The 21,484-nt window shown below is 40.6% G+C and overlaps 1 protein-coding gene across 3 annotated transcripts in view; it reads right to left on the bottom strand.

Moving 5' to 3' along the window:
* The window catches only part of vac14 (vac14 homolog (S. cerevisiae)), a 252,869-nt gene that overhangs the window by 47,077 nt on the left and 184,308 nt on the right, over positions 1 to 21,484 (bottom strand). For all 3 annotated transcript variants that reach the window (XM_078400593.1, XM_078400595.1, XM_078400594.1), the window contains exons 16-17: positions 18,848 to 19,022; positions 17,192 to 17,310 (exon numbers count right to left, since the gene is read on the bottom strand). In XM_078400593.1, coding sequence (XP_078256719.1) covers positions 17,192 to 17,310; positions 18,848 to 19,022 — 294 coding nt within the window. The remainder of the gene's footprint in view (positions 1 to 17,191; positions 17,311 to 18,847; positions 19,023 to 21,484) is intronic.

The following is a 21,484-nucleotide window of genomic DNA, read 5'->3' as shown; positions in this document are numbered from 1 at the left end:
CTAAACCTCCCCCGCTCCAGGGACCTAGCCTCCCCAGGCTCTCCTCATCACTGAATTCTCATGGTTTAAGGGAATAACTGCTAAGTAATGATCTAACTGGCATGGCAATTGAAAGGACTGTATTAAAGAGTAAAAAGAGTTCAGATCACACGACACCAACTGAACAATTTAAATTCAGTTAATTAAATAACATCTGGTAAAGGTGATAAGGAAACAACCGGATTGTTGCAAAAGCCCAATCTAGGTCACAAATGCCTCTGAAGAAATCAACTTTCCTCATGTTTAAATGCTGCAGTAGACCTTCCAAAGTGACCCAAGGAATACAACAGACACAGCAAAAGTGAAACCATCCTAGATTACTCTGCAAGAATAAAATTAAAGAATGCTGGAAATATTCTCCGTTACAATAGACAATAGGTGCAGGAGGAGCCCATTCGGCCCTTCGGGCCAGCACCACCATTCAATGTGATCATGGCTGATCATCCTCAATCAGTACCCCGTTCCTGCCTTCTCCCCATACCCCCTGACTCCGCTATCCTAAAGAGCTCTATCTAGCTCTCTCTTGAATGCATTCAGAGAATTGGCCTCCACTGCCTTCTAAGACAGTGAATTCCACAGATTTACAACTCTCTGACTGAAAAAGGTTTTCCTCATCTCCGTTCTAAATGGCCTACCCCTTATTCTTAAACTGTGGCCCCTGGTTCTGGAATCCCACAACATTGGGAACATGTTTCCTACCTCTAACGTGTCCAACCCCTTAATAATCGTAAATGTTTCGATAAGATCCCCTCTCATCCTTCTAAATTCCAGTGTATACAAGCCTAGCCGCTCCAGTCTTTCAACATATGACAGTCCCGCCATTCCGTCAATTAACCTAGTAAATCTACGCTGCACGCCCTCAATAGCAAGAATATCCTTCCTTAAATTATTAGACCAAAACTGCACACAGTACTCCAGTTGCAGTATGCAACTGCAGAAGGACCTCTTTGCTCCTATACTCAACTCTTCTTGTTATGAAGGCCAACATTCCATTGGCTTTCTTCACTGCCTGCTGTACCTGCATGCTTTCTTTCAGTGACTGATGCACTAGGACACCCAGATCTCGTTGTACCTTCCCTTTTCCTAACTTGACACCATTCAGATAATAATCTGCCTTCTTATTCTTACCACCAAAGTGGATAACCTCACACTTGTCCACATTAACCTGCATCTGCCATGCATCCGCCCACTCACATAACCTGTCCAAGTCACCCTGCAACCTCATAGCATCTTCCTCATAGCTCACACTACCACCCAGCTTTGTATCATCTGCAAATTTGCTAATGGTACTTTTAATCCCTTCATCCAAGTCATTAATGTATATTGTAAATAGCTGCGGTCCCAGCACCGAGCCTTACGGTACCCCATTAGTCACTGCCTGCCATTCTGAAAGGGACCCATTTATTCCCACTCTTTGCTTTCTGTCTGACAACCAATTTTCTATCCATGTCAGTACCCTACCCCCAATACCATGTGCTCTAATCTTGCCCACTAATCTTCTAAATGGGACCTTGTCGAAGGCTTTCTGAGAGTCGAGGTACACCACATCCACCGGCTCTCCCCTGTCAATTTTCCTAGTTACATCCTCAAAAAATTCCAGAAGATTAGTCAAGCATGATTTCCTCTTCCTAAATCCATGCTGACTCGGAACGATCCTGTTACTGCTATCCAAATGCTCTGCAATTTCGTCTTTTATAATTGACTCCAGCATCTTCCCCACCACTGATGTCAGACTAACTGGTCTATAATTTCCCGTCTCTTTCCCTCCTTTCTTAAAAAGTGGGATAACATTAGCTACCCTCCAATCCGCAGGAACTGATCCTGAATCTATAGAACATTGGAAAATGATTACCAATGCGTCCACAATTTCTAGAGCCACCTCCTTAAGTACCCTGGGATGCAGACCATCAGGCCCTGGGGATTTATCAGCCTTCAGTCCCATCAGTCTACCCAACACCATTTCCTGCCTAATGTGAATTTCCTTCAGTTCCTCCGTCACCCTAGGATCTCTGGCCACTAGAACATCTGGGAGATTGTTTGTATCTTCCTTAGTGAAGACAGATCCAAAGTACCGGTTCAACTCGTCTGCCATTTCCTTGTTCCCCATAATAAATTCCCCTGCTTCTGTCTTCAAGGGACCCACATTTGCCTTGACTCTTTACATACCTAAAAAAGCTTATACTATCCTCCTTTATATTATTGGCTAGCTTACCCTCGTACCTCATCTTTTCTCCCCGTATTGCCTTTTTAGTTATCTTCTGTTGCTCTTTAAAAGAGTCCCAATCCTCTGGCTTCCCAGTCTTCTTTGCTATGTTATACTTCTCTTTTATTTTAATGCTGTCCTTGACTTCCCTTGTCAGCCACAGGTGCCTCTTACTCCCCTTAGAATCTTTCCTCCTCTTTGGGATAAATTAATCCTGCAACTTCTGCATTATTCCCAGGAATACCTGCCATTGCTGTTCCACCATCTTCCCTGCTAGGGCCTCCTTCCAGTCAAATCTGGCCAGCTCCCGCCTCATGCCTCTGTAATCTCCTTTGCTATACTGTAATACTGACACTTCCGATTTTCCCTTCTCCCTCTCAATTTGTAGAGTAAAACTTATCATATTGTGATCACTGCCTCCTAATGGCTCTTTTACCTTGAGTCTCCTTTTCAGATCAGGTTCATTACACAACACTAAATCCAGAATTGCCTTTTCCCTGGTAGGCTCCAGTACAAGCTGTTCTAAGAATCCATCTTGGAGGCACTCCACAAACTCCCTTTCCTGGGGTCCAGTACCAACCTGATTTACCAAGTCTACCTGCATGTTGAAATCTCCCATAACCACCATAGCATTACATTTGCGACCTGCCAATTTTAGGTCTTGATTCGTCTAGCAATTTCTGTTTTTATGTTTCATTTCTGGAACCTGCAGTTGTTTTTTGTTACATTGTCAACATTACCTGGGAACATCTACAAAATTGCGTCTAAATTGAGAAAGCTCTCCCACCAACAAGCAACAGGACCATACTCTACAACCAACCTGAAAGACTTCTGCACCACAACCTTCCTTATAGGACAAACCCACTGTACACAATTAAACTTCCAGCCTCATTATATTTGTGGGAATCCCCCAACATCAACTCCAGGAAGCATCATGGCATCAGATCAAAGATGGCCAAGCCACTGCTGATGAATCATAAACTTCCATGTCGGCCGTAACTTGGAAGAACGTTTCAATAAACATCACCAGGTGCAGCTTAGTGAATTAGCTTCTGAAACAGCTGGCTGAGTATCAATGAACACAACTACGAGACTGGGCTGGAGGCGGGTGGCACGAGGAGCTAAACAAAGGGAAAGGCTTTTGACCTCAGCCTTATTTACCTACCTGTCACAGATGTATCTGTCCATTGCAGTACTGAAAGGAATGCCAACCACCTTCCGAAATAAAACACTGTACCCTGTATGGAAGAGCAGTAAAACCACACTACAAAGGGTTTATTCAGAACATGGCCAATCACTCAAAGCTATGAGCTTTTGAGGACAAACAGAGCGGCAGAATTGTACTCTAACCCCACTACCAGGAGCAGCAAACCAAGAGAACGTCTCTGGTTAAATGTGTACAGAAGGCTATACTGGAGGGGCCTCAGAGGTTACTAAAAGTGACAGGGCACCTGCTATTTACATTCATGATAAACAATGAAAAATACAATAAGGATGAGGTGGAGTAATTTCAAGTCTTTCTCTCTCCAGTAATGAAAGGTGGTGGATAATTAAACAGCTTACTGCCAAGAAAGGCACCACAAACATCATCAGCCTCAACAATGGTGGGACACAGCATGGGAACTAAGGAGAAGGCTGTAGCCAACATGCCTCATGAGTAACCTCAACTTTCATAAGATGTCCCTTTATTTACTGGTGAATAAATCTTATTTACTAGATCTTTATTTCCAATGAAAATACCCATAAAAAGACATCAATTGTCCAGCAACATGCAGTAATTCAACTGCAGTAAGATTTTCACCCTCATTGGTCTGATAAAAAGACATTTATCCAGATACAAGTTTTACTAACATTCTCCTGCATCGTGCCACTCAAAATGTACTCTCTGTCCTTAGTCCGAACTCTGACCTACAACTTCAAAGACACCCACATACGTGTCTTGACTGCGATGCTCATGGCGGATTGCAGTTCCCCTCAGCTTCATACTCGCGGGATCATTGCAAGCAGCTGCTGGGAAACTTTGTCACATCTCGCCGTTTATTGCATAAAATAGGAGAATCCATTCACTTTCCTTTGCAACTTTCCCAAAATGTAGGCATTTAATTAATCCAGAGATCTCCCTCGTAACATCCTGCCAGGAGCACTAGGCTGTTGCCCAGAAGGGTTTCCACGTTTTCCTTTCAGAAAGAACATCACCAGCCAGTCCAGGTGCCAGTGGTACTATAGAAGTCCTCTTTCACCCTCCCCTCACTGCATCTATCACTCATTAATAGCAACGCTTCCCTGCATTAATTATTGCAATTGAACTGCTTGGTCTTCATGTGACGTTTAGAAGCAATGTCAGGGAATAGCGTAATATCAGCAAGAGAGTGGAGCTATTTTGTTACATATCTTGTACTGTTATTACTCAATCTATCCTTCTGTTGAAAACAAGAGGGCTAGCAGTTACCCTAATACAAAGTTTCCCTATACTCGGCTAGCTCAATTATGGACAGATGCATAAATAAACACCATTTACTCTGGTGCTCTGAGAACACAAGAATAAGAACAGGTCCCTCAACTATAAGCATTTGTTATAGACAATAAACAATAGGTGCAGGACCTTCGAGCCAGCACCACCATTCAATGTGATCATGGCTGATCATTCTCAATCAGTACCCCGTTCCTGCCTTCTCCACATATTCCGCTATCCTTAAGAGCTCTATCTAGCTCTCGAAAGCATTCAGAGAATTGGCCTCCACTGCCTTCTAAGGCAGATAATTCCACAGATTTACAACTCTCTGACTGAAAAAGTTTTTCCTCATCTCCGTTCTAAATGGCCTACCCCTTATTCTTAAACTGTGGCCCCTGGTTCTGGACTCCCCCAACATTGGGAACATGTTTCCTGCCTCTAATGTGTCCAACCCCTTAATAATCTTATATGTTTCTATGAGATCCCCTCTCATCCTTCTAAATTCCAGTGTATACAAGCCCAGTCGCTCCAGTCTTTCAACATATGACAGTCCCGCCATTCCGGGAATTAACCTAGTGAACCTACGCTGCACGCCCTCAATAGCAAAAATATCCTTCCTCAAATTTGGAGACCAAAACTGCACACAGTACTCCAGGTGTGGTCTCACTAGGGCCCTATACAACTGCAGAAGGACCTCTTTGCTCCTATACTCAACTCCTCTTGTTATGAAGGCCAACATTCCATTGGCTTTCTTCATTGCCTGCTGTACCTGCATGCTTCCTTTCAGTTTGTTCCATTACTCAGCTCGATTATTACTGATCTACATTTAAATTTTATATACCTAGCATAGATTTGTAACTCTGAATACAATAACTAACAAAACTCTTATCGATCTCAACAATAATATTTTCATTTAATGCGTAACATGAACAGGAAAGTAGCCAACATAATCAAGGACATTTTACACCCCAGTCATTCCTTCTTACCCCTCTCCAGTCAGGCAGAAGATACAAAAGTTTGAAAGCACTTATCACCAGATGCAGGAACAGCTTCCTCCCCAGTGCCATCAGACTACTGAATGGACTCATTTACCATAAACTAATCTTCCTAATTACAATCCTTGCATTTAAAAAGATCTGCACTTTCTCTGTAACTGTAATGCTGCAACATTATTTACTGCACTCTGATAATTTTCTCTTTGCACTGTCCATTGCTTTTATGGAGATACAAGGAACTACAGATTTAGGAATCTTGAGTAAACCAAAAGTGCTGGAGTAACTCAGCGGGTCAGACAGCATTTGTGGAGAAAATGGACAGGCAACGTTTCTGGTTGTAACCCTTCCTCAGACTCAAGTTACTCCAGCACTTAGCATTTTACCGTTATCCTTGTGTATGGCTTGATTGTAATCGAGTATAGTATGATTTGACTGGACAGCATGCAAACAAATTTTTTATTGTTTCTCACTCAGTACACATGACCAAAATAAACCAATTTCGGAACTACTATTTAATTTCTGTAACAATTATCTTACCATCCCCTTCTCCCCCTGGTTGTTGCACATTTCCTACGAACTGCAATTTAAGGATTACATTTCTTGTTTGAGAAGTCTGAAGTGAGCTACACATGTTAGCGAAGTGTCTGAATTGAGCGATACATGTCACCCTGATCCCAATAACGATAACCTTGAGCTTCCAGGTTGCAATTTTGTTTCTGATGTTAAAATAAATGTCACTGGAGATTCAAGTAATTATTTTTTTTACAGACAAGAGGAATAAATGTAATAGATCGGGTAGACGCACAGAGTCTGTTGCTGAGATTAGGAGAATCTAGAACCAGAGGACATCAGTTTAAGGTGATGGGGAAAGATTTAATAGGAACCCGAGGGGTAACTTTCTCACACAAAAGGTGGGTGTATGGAATGAGTTACTGGAGGAGGTTGTTGAGACAGGTACTATTGCAATGTTTAAGAAACATTTAGATAGGTACATGGAAAGGACTGGTTTAGAGGGCCAAACGCAGGCAAGTGAGACTAGTGTAGAAGGGAGATGTTGGTCGGTGTGGTCAAGTTGGGCCGAAGGACCTGTTTCCACGCTATATGACTCTATGACTCCATGACAAAGAAATATATGCAATAGCAGCATTAGCAAAGAGGTTAAGGTGGTTAGTTAACAAATTAAGTTGGATAGAAAAATCATTTAAATTACTTTATGCTGATCCTGTGATTATACTACATTAATGTGTAGTACAGGGGCTTTTAATCTATTGACAAAGCAGCTGTCCCATTGCAAAGCATTTCAACAGATCTTACAAAGGTCATGTGCTGTTCAAATACGATTGCCAAGAAAACATTCCACTGCATGACAGGAGCAAGATCACAATCACCAAATCGTTGCATGCTGAAAATGGTTCCAGTCTTGCAAACGCACTCTGCATCTCTGCTCCTCAAATTTCCTATCTTCTCCAATTATATTTATTCTTGGGTACATCCAAAACTCAGGCCCCTGCAACCTATCGCATAAAAACCCATTGACCCAGATTCTAGAATTCCCATAACTTGCCTTGTGTAAAATGCAACTGGTCCAGAATACCCCATGTCTCTAAACTGCTTAGCACTGAATCTTACCAACCCAGAACTGTTATCCTTGCCAACATTCACAAATTCCCTGATCTTCCACACAATGTGAAAATCCTAATCCTGTATTGTCCCCCTTGCAACAGCAAATATGTTACTGGGAAAGGATTGAGGAACCTTCTTAGATGCACACCAATGTAGTGGTTGAGTGACTGAATAGCTAATTGTTACTGTGTAAGTGTGCTATTAATCCAGAGACCTGGCTACAACCCACTAGGACAACAGAAGAATTTTAATTCAGTCAATTAAATAAACCCAGAAAATTTTTAAAAAGGATTCCAAAATGATGTAGAAACTAACACAGTTTACTCAGGTCATTAAGTGAAGTGAATCTACAGTCCACCTCCTGAATGGACTGATCATGCCTTCAAAATGGGTGATTGTAAACAGCCTTCATATATGGCTGAGCTGGCCACAGTTCAATGGCTTTTAGAGAAGGGCAGTAAATAATCTATTCTGCGAATGAATATAACAGAAAAGCATTAGAGGGTTTCCGATGAATAATGGCCCTCTGGAGTTTCAGCAAAGCTTATGGAACCACCCTAGCACAATCTGCTTTAGCTGCAGAAAGTAGGGGAGAAAAGCTAGGAGATGAGAAAAAGATAATGACGGCAAACCTATTTGTAGATCCATTATGGTAGCAAAATTACACAATTTATAATGGCAATAAAGTACATTCTAAAATATCAATTCAATTACAGTGCAGACAATTACTTCAGAATTAATAGGTGCCTGGGACTAATAGAAATCTATTCCTTGCATAGATTTTCTGCCCAGAATAGATAACTGCCATCAGCAAAAAACAGACCAGATGATTCAGAAAATATAGCTTGGGATCTTTGTGCAATTCTGTGAGAAGGGTGGCATGGTGACGCAGCAGTAGAGTTGCTGCCTTACAGGGCTTACAGCACCAGACACGCGGGTTCCATCCCGACTACGCATCCCGACTATGTAAGGAGTTGGTACGTTCTCCCCATGACCACGTGCGTTTTCTCTGAGACGTACACGTTTGTAGGTTAATTGGCTTGGTATAATTGTAAATCGTCCCTAGTGTGTGTAGGATAGTGTAAGTGTGCGGGGATCGCTGGTCGGTGCGGACTGGGTGGGCCGAAGGGCCTGTTTCCTCGCTGCATCTCTAAACTAAACTAAAAAAGAAAGCACAGCAATGGTGCAGCTCACCCTCTGTACTCCTGAGACATGATAGTTTCGTTCATCTACTGACGACTCGAGGGCACAGGTTAAAGTTACGACATTCTGAATCAGAGGGAACATCTGAAACACAGCTGCTATCTCTCTGGTCAAGAGACATCATTCAAGAGGTGACTAGTTTCCTCTCAACAGCATTTATCACTTAGCTTTATAATTACCCTTAGATATTATGTGGTCAGGTGAGTAAATTTTCAACGGTTACTTTGAACTTGAATTGCAATCCTCACCAAGACTGGCCAGCGCACAACTTCAATTGCACTATACCAATTACTTACTGACTTGTAACTGGCATCAAAATTAAATGTAATACCTGCACCCCATGAATAAATAAAAAGTCTTTGGCAGATTATTAAGAGATTATAGACAATAGACAATAGGTGCAGGAGGAGGCCATTCGGCCCTTCGAGCCAGCACCGCCATTAAATGTGATCATGGCTGATCATTCTCAATCAGTACCCCGTTCCTGCCTTCTCCCCATACCCCCTGATTCCGCTATCCTTAAGAGCTCTATCTAGCTCTCTCTTGAATGCATTGCATTTATATATTACATTTACATATATTACATTTACCCTCAACTTTCTATGTTCTGCTGACCAGTCCCAGTAGATTCGCTCCTTAATTAGCTTCACAAGCCTGACTGAATCTGAATCTATCCTCTCTAAGTATTTAACGTAATTTGCAAAATGACTGCTAGCCTTACTGCAGCTTGATTTACAGTACCATACTCTTTGGAAGCTATACATTTAAAAGTTTAGATTATTTGTTCAGCCCCATCTACATTATCATTCTACTAAGCCTATGCTTGATTTTTGTTCTCTCCTTTCCAAAAATGTGTAGGCATGCACTACCCCATATTTCTCTGAAGCCCTCATTACCATACATTCAATTTCCATTTCTAATCAAGTTTTGAGACATTGCTACCAATGGATAATCATTTGTTTAAACAAAGATAGGACCCTGTGAACTGCCAACTAAGAGTCTTTTACGAGATGACCACAACTACATTTCCTATTGTAAGACATCTTGTAGGCTGCCTTCCGAGAATCTACTTTCAGAACCTGTCCAATATCTCCCATGTTGATTACTTCTGTAAATAATACAAGACGAATCAAGCCCGACATGCCTAAACAAACACACACAACTATCTTTGATTAATCCATGCTCAATAATTTTATCTTGGGTTATGAGATCCTGTGTTAGAATAAAATGGGATTTGTGCAGGATTAGAGTAAATGGATGCTTGATAGTCAACTCGGACTTGCGCTCAACACTCTTTATTCCTGAACACCTCTGGGTACAATGGAAACATCAATCTCAGATTTACAACTAACTGACCTGACATCCAAAGTTTGTCAGTGGAAGAGCATTCCAAATTTATACCACTTGCTTTATGGAGATGTACTGGACTTCTTTCCCAAATTGTTTGACTGTAATCTTTTGGCCATGACTTTTCTTCCTAATTTCCCCAATCAGCAGAAATAATTGCCTTCAATCTACTACATTGTTGCCCTTGATTCCACAAACGTCAATCGGGTCAATCTCTAATATACATTCTAGAAAATACACTTTCTTTTGTGTAACGTTTCCTGATTATTTACGTTCTGGTAAATCTGCAAGTGTTCTCTCCAACGTTAATAAAAGCTTCCCAAGATGGGTGCCAGAATTGTGCACAGTCCCGCAGTTATGGTCTAACTCAGGCTTTGTACACTGAGGAATTCACAATCCCATGTACTATAGTTATCTTGATATATAAAAGCAATTTACCATTCGTCTTTTTGAATATTGCATGTATCTATTTACATTTTAATAATCAATGCATGAATATCCAGGTCCCTGGACATCATCTGCTGCCAGCTTTTCACTATGTAAAACCACTCTATTCTATTCTGTGGAAAACTATCCTGAACACAATCCTGGAATTCATTATATCAGACATGTGGCTGTTTCTTTACCCAAATTTTCATGAAAGTTAGAATTCCCTGTTAAAATAACCCTGTCTTTGTTACATGCTGTATTTCCGAGTTTTTGCATTTTGCAATTTAACACTTCATAGCTGCGACTACGGATATTCTAAATAACCCTGTTACAATCATAAATCATTTAAAATATATTCCCTTCTTCCTGTTTTATTGACACCAATCTCTAATTACTTGATTTCACTCTGATTCAGGCTCATCTTCTGATTATTTCCCCTTTCTTTGACTTAAAACTGGTAGTTGTCACTTTCCAGTTTTTTTGCATGGCACCTTATCGAAAGGCCTTGTGAAAATCTAAGTACATCACTTCCACCAGCTCCCCTTCACCTTTGCTCCATGCACAACCTTAAGCCGATTGGTGGACTTGTCAAGCTTATGTGCCGATTGGTGGACTTGTCAAGCTCGTGTGCCCTCCATAATGTTTGGGACAAAGACCCATTTTTTATTTATTTGCCTCTGTACTCCACAATTTGAGATTTGTAATAAAAAACAAATTACATGTGGTTAAAGTGCACATTGTCAGATTTTATTAAAGGGTATTTTTATACATTTTGGTTTCACCATGTAGAAATTACAGCTGTGTTTATACATAGTCCCCCCAGTTCAGGGCACCATAATGTTTGGGACACATGGGTTCATAGGTGTTTGTAATTGCTCAGGTGTGTTTAATTGCCTCCTTAATGCAGGTATAAGAGAGCTCTCAGCACCTAGTCTTTCTGTAACCTTTGGAAACTTTTATTGCTGTTTATCAACATGAGGACCAAAGTTGAGCCAATGAAAGTCAACAAAGCCATTATGAAACTGAGAAACAAGAATAGAACTGTTAGAAACATCAGCCAAACCTCAGGCTTACTAAAAACAACTGTTTGGAACATCATTAAGAAGAAAGAGAGCACTGGTGAGCTTATGAATCGCAAAGGGACTGGCAGGCCAAGGAAGACCTCCACAGCTGATGACAGAAGAATTCTCTCTATAATAAAGAAAAATTCCCAAACACATGTCCAACGGATCAGAAACACTCTTCAGGAGTCAGGTGTGGATTTGTCAATAACCACTGTCCGCAGAAGACTTCATGAACAGAAATACAGAGGCTACACTGCAAGATGCAAACTACTGGTTAGCCGCAAAAATAGGATGGCTGGGATAAGTTTGCCAAAAAGTACTTAAAAGAGCAACCACAATTCTGGAAAAAGGTCTTGTGGACAGATGAGACAAAGATTAACGTATATCAGAGTGATTGCAAGAGCAAAGTATGGAGGAGAGAAGGAACTGCCCAAGATCCAAAGCATACCACCTCATCCCAAACATTATGGTGCCCTGAAATGGGGGGACTATGTGTAAACACTGCTATAATTTCTACATGGTGAAAACAAAATGTATAAAAGTGTCCTTTATTAAAACCTGACGATGTGCACTTTAACCACATGTGATTTTTTTCTGTGACAAATCTCAAATTGTGGAGTACAGAGACAAATAAATAAATGATGGGTCTTTGTCCCAAACATTATGGAGGGCACTGTACATGTTGATTCTACTTTTATTTTTCATATAATTTACTATTCTGCTACTATGACTTATGAAATAATTCATAATCAAGCCAAATCTTGTTCCCCAAATGCTGAGCTTCCACTAATGCAGATCTCACTGAATTTTAGCCATATTTCTTTTCAATAGCTATTTTGATTCCACCTAGCAGGGATCAAAGGCCTTAGGGCAGGCTGGGGATCAAGCCCGATATACTCCTGATCTTCATGGATAAACATGGTGACTGCAAGGCACCCATGTTAAGCTTTACAGGGGTTTGGATATTAAAATAAGGGCAAATGGATTTGCAATCAGAACATTAGTAGGCCAAGCAGAAGATTGTTTTTAATAAAGCTAAATATCACAGACTGAAGAAAATGTACTTCACTCATTGATAATTAGAATTCATAAATGATAGCACCCAGTAACTGTCATGGAAGATCAAAGAGATTCTACATCTGCAAATTTATCTTACAAATACACTATCACTGAGAAATTAATACAGGGAGCTGTAGCAAGTATGATTTAGTAATATAATCAATGACTAATATAAAATTACTTCTTATGGTTTGACAGGTAGAGGTTTTAATGGCATACTTTATTGATAAATTATCTGCCTTTCACAGTTAATTTAAGCAACTCAGAAAGCTTGTATTGATAACAAAAAATAAAACAAATGCTTAAAAATAAATATCAAAATGATAAAAAAAATATACATTGAATTCTGTCAAGCTTAATTGTTAGCATGGAGAGGACTGGTTATTAGGGCAGAACGGGAAAAGGAACAAATGGTTTATGTTCAGGTTAGTAAAATGCTACCAGTGAGCACCATGGGGATCAGGATCAGATAGACGACAGATTTAAAGGTAACACAATGGATTCAAGTTCCCCAATGGCAGATGAGAGAGAAAGCCAGCTGTGAGAATGCCACACTTGTCTGCAAAAGGTTAGATGGGACTACGTGAGTGTTCAAGGTGGTAGACAGAGTGTAATATTGGGAAAATATGGGTTCATGCATGGGAAGGAAGATTGTCTTTTAAACACTGAAGCTCACACACCCTGGGTGCACAGATGATTTTTTTAGATTTAGAGATACAGCGCGGAAACAGGCCTTTCGGCCCACCGAGTCCGTGCCGCCCAGCGATCCCTGCACATTAACACTATCCTACACACACTAGGGACAATTTTTAAAAACATTTTACCCAGTCAATTAACCTACATACCAGTACGTCTTTGGAGTGTGGGAGGAAACCGAAGATCTCGGAGAAAACCCACGCAGGTCACGGGGAGAACGTACAAACTCCGTACAGACGGCGCCCGTAGTCAGGATCGAACCTGAGTCTCTGGCGCTGCATTCGCTGTAAGGCAGCAACTCTACCGCTGCGCCACCGTGCCGCCATGAGTTTGGTTCTGGTTCATGAGAAGCAGGGGAAAATGTTTGGGCACCGCGGGGAATTTGGAATGCAAATGTTATGTTGTCCTTAATTGCAATGGAGTTGATGTACAAAAATGTAAAATATCTTGCAGAGATTTTTGAAGGCTTTATTGAGACCTCCATTAGACTATGTTCCGTTTTGTCTCTCTATTTAAAGGCCATACTTAGAATCAGCGATTTAACTGGTCCAATTCTTCATAACAGGGTTGTCTTATGAAAAAAGATTGTGTTAGGTTGGTCCATTCTCATTAGAAGAATGGAAGGTGATCTCGATTAACACACACAAGATTTTGAGGAGGATTAATAAATTAAATACTGAGAAACCATTTCTCAGCGTGGAGAATGTAGCATTTGGGGACAGTCCCACTGGGGAAATCCACTTGAGGTGCAGGACATTATACTGAACAACAGAGAACACTCAGTAGGCCAAAAGGCTCACTCCTGTTTCAATTTCTTATGTTTTGTTAATTAGTCTCAAGACAAACATTGACATCAGGAGCTAGAGTTATAGCTGAAACTCACAAAGTAGCAACTACACTACATGAATTTATTGACAAGTAAACAGTAACATTTTCAATATAGGTCATTTCAAGAATGAAATGTAGGTTTCAATATAGAATATTTCAAGAATCTATATTTGCAGTTTCTTCAAAATCATAATCGCCCCAATAAAGATTGGAATCAGTGAATTGGACGCAGATCTTCAACAGCTACATAATTTTTAGAGGGAATCATAAAATATAGTTTAATAAAATCATACAATGCTGTAGTTGCAAAGGACATACCTTGTTTCTCATTGCCAGCTGCCTTAGAAGACAGTGTTATGGCTTATTTTAGAAGTGCTGGCCTCACTGTTGTATGTCTAAATTGCTTCAAAGGGCAGGTGAAATCCAATCATGATAGTGTGCCAGTTCAAAGCTGGGAATTGCAACAAAGTAAGCCAAACTTTTCTTTTTTTTCTTTTTTACTGCCTTTCAGAATTTGTGAAATTTATAAATAACTCATGTATAATTTATATTTTTGTGTATTGTCTGAGGCTGTGTGTCCGTGATGCTGGCTGTTTGCAGTATATTCATTGTAGCTGTTGTGCCTCACTATACTTGTGCATGAGACAATCAACTAAACTTAACCTGCAGAAGGAGAGATGATTTCCAGGCCCAAGACTCCATCACTTCTACTGATATCTGAGGCAATGTAAAATTTTTCAAAAAATAATTTCAGACTCTCGTTTCAGCTTCCATCCACTGAATCAGAAGCCCAGCAATGCAACCATTTCCTCAGCTTCATACCCTCTTTGAGATGGGACATTAGTCAATTTTGCAAAGCTATGGAATAAGAAACGACAGTGTGGCCTTTCCATGTGCTCCGTGTCAGTGTTTATCCCTTTGAAGGAAAACGTATTCCATTCTGAAAAGCACAGAGGATTTTCCACTTGTCACATAATGATTTGCACATCACCTTATCAGCTACTTGCATTGCCATGAAAAAAAAATCCACTTCAAACTAATAAATCTTTAAAAGATGTTATAAATAGAGCTCACTAATAGATGCAACTATAAAAACTGCACAAGCTGTGCAAGGCGAGATACGGCGAACAGAATACATACGATTCTTATTGCTCCACTGCAACAGTCATCAGCAACCAGTCAGGATTTATTTATTCCCCTACATCTCATCTCCTGGATTCCTCACCCATGTACCTCCCCTGAGTGTACAAGCACTGAATAGTGTCTGACTGTCTGGCCAGGTGTTGGAGGAGGGTAGGGGAGCATCACAGCCATGATTGATATAATGTGCATGCATCAGGATTTGGATTGTTCCCTGGAAGTCTGAACCTTGGAAACTGCTGGACTGGGGCCTCAGCTCAATAGTAAACCACACCAGTGTTAACTCACTACAGACAAGGTTGCAGGTAAAAACTGTACAGTTCCAACCAACAGAAAGCGCGGCCAAAAATAAAAAATAAATGATTTGTCCAGAGCTAATAAATGTCTGAGTGAATAGAGTTGCTGTATTTCCAAAGGCTGGTTTTACCTATAAATAGAAAAGATAAAATGCTCATTACTGAGTTGGTGCCATTAATATTTTTTGTTTGGCCTTGCAGAGGAATCTGCAACAGATTATTTTGCCAATTCTGGTCTTGTCTAGCCTAGGGGGCGAGTGCAGAGATATGTGCAATCTGGACACTTTCAGGAACCAAGCCGGGATTAAACTGCAGCAAATAATTCATGGTAGCCTAGTTGGCCATTGTAATTTACCTTTAGAGAAGGTTAGTGGCAGGAAAATCAGGGGTGGAATGGGTGGGCATGTGAGAGAATAGTTTACAGTTAAAATAAGTGTGAGGGGTGGGTCTAGTGGACTCGATAGCCCAAATAGCCACCTTCTATGCCGTAGGGAGATAACAGATACAAAGTGCCTCAAAAACCATTTCATTACAATTCTGTTAAGTGCAGAAGAGAGAGGACTGTAGTCAGTATGTATGGGATGCTAAGTACAAATATTAAGAGCCCTGGAAAATATTATATCTCCACCCCCATAAAGTCACAGACCAATGCCAATATTATCCATGCAAAGTGAACTGCAGTTCAAAGATCCGAAGGCCAACCCTTCGTCACACCAAACAGATCAGACCACGTGAGCAGCTGCTCTTTCGGGAGGGCTGCAACTTCTTCTTCTTGCTGCAACTTGAAGAAGTCACACTACATCCAATAGAATTATCATCTATTGAAGCAATGATGTGAAGATTCCTTGAGCTCAATATTAAAGACAACTGCATTTCATTATAAAAGTGTTTTCATGCCACTGCTGCATGCAAGGAAAAGCAGTTTAATCCAAATCTTTCACGAAACACTCCCGTCCTGCAGCGCTCATGTGGCTTTATAACAATGCCCCGTAATATCCTCCTCATCATGTCTTACAGTTTCTACTGTGTTACGGGCAGTGTTACAGTGCATGTATTTCAGGGCACTGTGAGATGAGCACACAAGGAACTGCCTCCAAATTATGTTTCTTTTACCCTTGCATTGCTTACAAACTGTTCATGGAAAGGGCTGAACATGGGAACACTGGAGTTTCCGCTCCCAGTTGCAAAACGTGAAAGCCACAGCACTTAAATCGGCATACAGGACAAGGGTGTAGTCATCATCCACAGATACATCAATGTTGTAATCCAAATCACTTCAAATAAGGACACTGACGCCAGTGTGTAGGTTGGTGGTAGAATGCAGGAAGAGTTGATGGGAATGCGTGAGAATCAAATGGGATTAGTGTTAGATTAGTATAAATGGAGGTTTAATGGTCGGTGCAGACTTGGTGGGCTGCAGGGCCTGTTTCAATGCTGTATGACCAGATCCCACCTCAGTCAGATGTACGATACCAGAGCTGAGCCACCTACAGAATCTGGGTGGATGAGCAACTTATTATCTGTTTTTGTTAGTGGCTACTGGAGGAGCACGAAGGATGAACACTTACTTCACTGGGATTAGTTTTGAAGTGTCATGGGAACTTGACAGTGTTCACCGAGAACAGTGCAGACAAGGCCTTGGTTTAACATCTTCTCCAGAGGTCTGATAGTACAATTGACAAACTAGGTTGCAAAATCAATCATGCTTGAGGTTTCAACGCGCACGTTCTGACCCAAGGCTCGAGTCTTACCTGCTGAGCCAAGCTCCAGGAAAATAAGCCAAGCTGTCAAGCTCACATGTTAAGATGAAAGGATACAATTTCTGGATGAGATCGTAGGCGTGCTTATAGTTCTGTGTGAGGAAGCAGAGGGAGACTGTGGCGACAGGGTTGTGACACCAGGAGCGATACAAACTGCAGAACAGATTGCAGCTTTCCTGTAGGTAACAAAATATAAGGAAAATATAATTTTCAAAAAAACAGCATACAAATCATGGCATCTGCAAGCTATGGCTTCAAACTGCGGTGCTCAGTGCACTAATTTAGAATCACTGTGAAGCCCTCTGGTCATAACATAAAAGGAACATCGCTTTCAAACTGAATGTCAGAATATCATCTATTGTGAAGATGGATCGTTGTTTGTAAATGGTTTTCTTATTTTTAAGAAAATTAACCTTCTATGCAAATCAAATTTATCCAATGGAGGTGAAAAGGGGAGAGTTGTGGAAATGAAATCTTAAACGATTCAAATTCTTCCAGCAAACGCTACTCTGGTTATCCAATGATCATCTCCAGAATAATGTTATAAGGAAGTCAAATTTGGAGCTCCCACCACCCCCACACAAAGTATTGTCTCCAAAAGAATCTCATTGATCTACTCCTCCTTAGACAACCTGAGATCTAGCAGAACATGTTATCTTCCAGTCCTCTAAGTCATTTAAATACAAAGGCTGCAAAAGCGTGATCACACACCCTCCTCGTTACTGTGTGCAACTGCATCAAGTCTGGCGCTCAGAATTATTTAGCTATCTTGAAGAAGAAAGCATCAGTCTTTAGCCAGGAGATTTGAGATAGTCAATTTCTTTAAATTGGAATATTGAATATGGAGATAAAGCTGAGTGGGGGTTTGATAAAGGAAGTACATGAAATTTATTTCTATTGATTGGTAAGTTAGTAATAAGGGCACTAAAATAGCATTCACCAATTAGGAGAAAAAAAAAATCTTCAAAATACAAAGTTGTGATAATAGAAAAGACAAGTCAGTAAATACGAAGAAATAAATATGGAAAAAGGTGAGTAACTGTTGGAAAGTCATAAGTGGAACTGGCTGACTGGCATCTCTGCTGTAACAGTGTGGGTGGTTGGTTGGTAGGTAGAGCATATGCCCTCCCATTTCAATCTGGATCTAATTATACTAAATAAAAATAGAAAATGCTGAAAGCCCATAGCAGGCCAGGCAGCATCTGTAGAAAGCAAAACAAAGTTAATGTTTCATTCGACCTGAAACATTAGGGATACATTTAATTTCTCTTTTCACAGATGCTGATAGGTCTATTGAATGCTTCCAGTATTTTCCATTTTTATTTTAAATTTCCAGCATCTGTAGTGTTTGTTTGGATTTTCATACATTTACTATTTTTCATTAACAAGAATATTCTGATGGAATAGGAAGTGAAAGTGGAGGTCTGGAGGTGCAGAAAGGCTCACTCAACTTGGAGCCAGGCATTGCAATATATTGCAAAAGGGAAACTGAGGTGGTAATCAGAAAGGACGATGATGCTGAGAAGAAATAAGAAACAGGAAACAACAAGCTGCCATTTTACTGTTACTTGCCAAAGTACGATCAACGGAGTCATCCTAATCCGTGAAATGGAGCATTTTGCATTGTCCCGACAATAAGTCAGGAAGTAAAATACCTCCATCACTTGACATGAGCCTACTGACCAAACCTTATCTACACAACTATGCCCTCACCATTGTTCGCAGGTCCTTCAGCTGGTTTCGAAGCTGGAAGAGTTCAGTTGATGTTAAGAGAATGGTGTTCAGCGTTTGGACCATAGTTGAAGCAAATTTCAGGTCTTCTTCCCGAAATAGGATTTCAGCCATGGAATGGAAGATATTCTCAGCATTTAACAGGAGACACAGCTGTCTGGGGATTGAAAAGAAGTGTGGTGAAAATAGCTACAAAAAATTAAATTGACCCACTTAACATAATCAACTGGAGTTTATGGAGCACTTTTAACAGTTAATGCACTTCACGTGACTATTCAGAGACAACTTAACTTTGGCATTCATTAGATTTGGGATTAAATGCTTGGTCAGTGCTTGTGAGGGGAATTCCAGAGGGGGTGGAGGAGACAAATCAGGGATGCACATAGTCAGAGGAACATAGACCCTCCTGTTAGTGGTATATACCCTAACATACCATCCCCCAAAATACAGGAAGTGAGCCGATGGTGACAAATGCGGCCTGCTGGGTGAGCAGAATCGACTGAATTAACTGGAACGGGGCGAATAATTCAGCAAATTATGCCTTATCTTATTTAGATTATTATTGCCATGTGTACCGAAGTATAGTGAAAAGCTTTTGTTTGCGTGCTATCCAGTCAAAGAAAAGGCTATACATGAATTACAATCAAGCCATCTGCAGTGTACAGATAAAGGATGAACGGTATCATTAAGTTTTCCTGCAAAATGTTATAATACGTGCTAAGAATTATTGGAAATATTGTGGAACGACAAACCATCTTGCCAAGTTCTCTGTGGTGTTAAGGCACTTTCTCCTGTTGAAGTAAAGGAACTCAGTCACCTGAGCCAAACCAAATCGAAGATAAGATTGACCATTCAACTTTGTCAAAGGAATGCATTAGGTCAAGAAGGGTCTCAACCCAACATGTTACCTATCCATGTTCTCCAGAGATGCTACCTGACCTGCTGAGTTACTTCAGCATTTGATGTCATTTTTATGCATTAACCAGCACCTGCAGTTCCTTGCTTCTACAAAGGAATGCACACTGAACGAGGAAGAATGAGAGGGGACCAGCAAGTCGGAAGACAGACAGAGGAAGATGGGAGAGATGAAAGAGAGAGAGGTACAAAACACTTTTGGAGATGAAGTGAAGGGAAAGGGCAAAAGATAACCAAGAAAGTAAGTTTCACTCCTGTTGCCACCTGACGGCCATACTTTGCTGGTCAGTGAGCAGGTCCATTGCTTACCCCACCTCCACACTTGCCACAACTGTCATAATACTTGACAACTATTTGACATATCTGCCAAAGCTATCTTTTTATCCATGGTAACTGTATATTAGGCATATTTAAATAGGTCAAGGCCATGCTGATTCTGGAAGAGGCTCCATACCAGATTGAAATTGTTAAAATCTTTGCCGCATCAGAAAGCTGACTGAAGTGAAGGGATTTTTCATGGAAGCATAGTTCAGGCTCACTTTAATGCTCAACGTGTTAAATGAATTGTAAAAATACACAGTAAACCCCTGTTTGCAATACAATTTACATAAGCACTGGTGGCAAAACTCTTCCTTTAACAGGGAGTTATGAGGAGTTCAGAGCTTTGCAAGCTAACTTCTGGATCAGAAAGATAAAGCCCATACAACCATACAAGTGGAATTTCACTAAGCAATCTCCTGATTTACCGCAAAACTGCCAAAAAACAAAAATATGTGACGCAATTATGTGAGAGAGGATTTGAAATTATATCTAAATATAAGTCTTTAGAAATGAATTAAGATTCTTCATAATCGTTTATGTGGAGCCGAGTAAGCCTCCAGTCATCTTATCACTGGTCTAATACCAAAAACCATTAGTAATGTGAAATTCATTAACTTCTACAAACTCATTTTGAGTCCTAATTATCTTTTCTATCAAAGCTAGTTGACTCACTATCATTCCCAATTTAGAAACAATCTAAGTATCACAGAAGACTGCAAAAAATAATATATATTGCAGATTTTATTTTTCCTATTTTGTGATCTAATGGCAGTGGACTTTTAAGAAATATGAAGCTAGGTAATGTAGACACAGAGTCATACAACATGAAAACAGGCCCTTCAGCCCAACTTACCCATGCCTACGAAAATGCCCGATCTATACAAGTCCCACTTGCCCGTGTTTGACCCATATTCCCCTAATCGTTTCCTATCCATGTACCTGTCCAAATGTCTGTCAAATGTTGTTATAGTACCTGTCTTAATACCTCCTCTGGCAACTTGTTCCATATGCCCACCACCTTCTTTATGAAGAGGTTGCACCTCAGGATCCAATTAAATTTTTCTTCTCTCACCTTAAACCTATGTCCTCCAGTTCTTGATTCCCTTACTCTGGGTAAAAGACAGAACATTCAACCTGTATATTCTCCTCGTGATTTTATGCAAGAGCACCCCCGGCCTCCTGCATTCAAAGGAATAAAGTTCTAGCCTGCCCAATCTCTCCCTCTCGCTCAGGCCCTCAAGTCTTGCAACATCCTCATAAATCTTCTCTGCGCTCTCTCCAGATTAACAATATCCTTACCATAGCAAGATGCCCAAATCTGAACACAATACTCCAAATGCGGCCTCAGCAACGTCTTGTACATAGAAATGTTTGTTCTTGAAA

The sequence above is a fragment of the Rhinoraja longicauda genome, chromosome 6 (assembly GCF_053455715.1).
Source record: "Rhinoraja longicauda isolate Sanriku21f chromosome 6, sRhiLon1.1, whole genome shotgun sequence".
NCBI lineage: Eukaryota > Metazoa > Chordata > Chondrichthyes > Rajiformes > Arhynchobatidae > Rhinoraja > Rhinoraja longicauda.
This window is presented reverse-complemented; position numbering and strand designations above follow the sequence as displayed.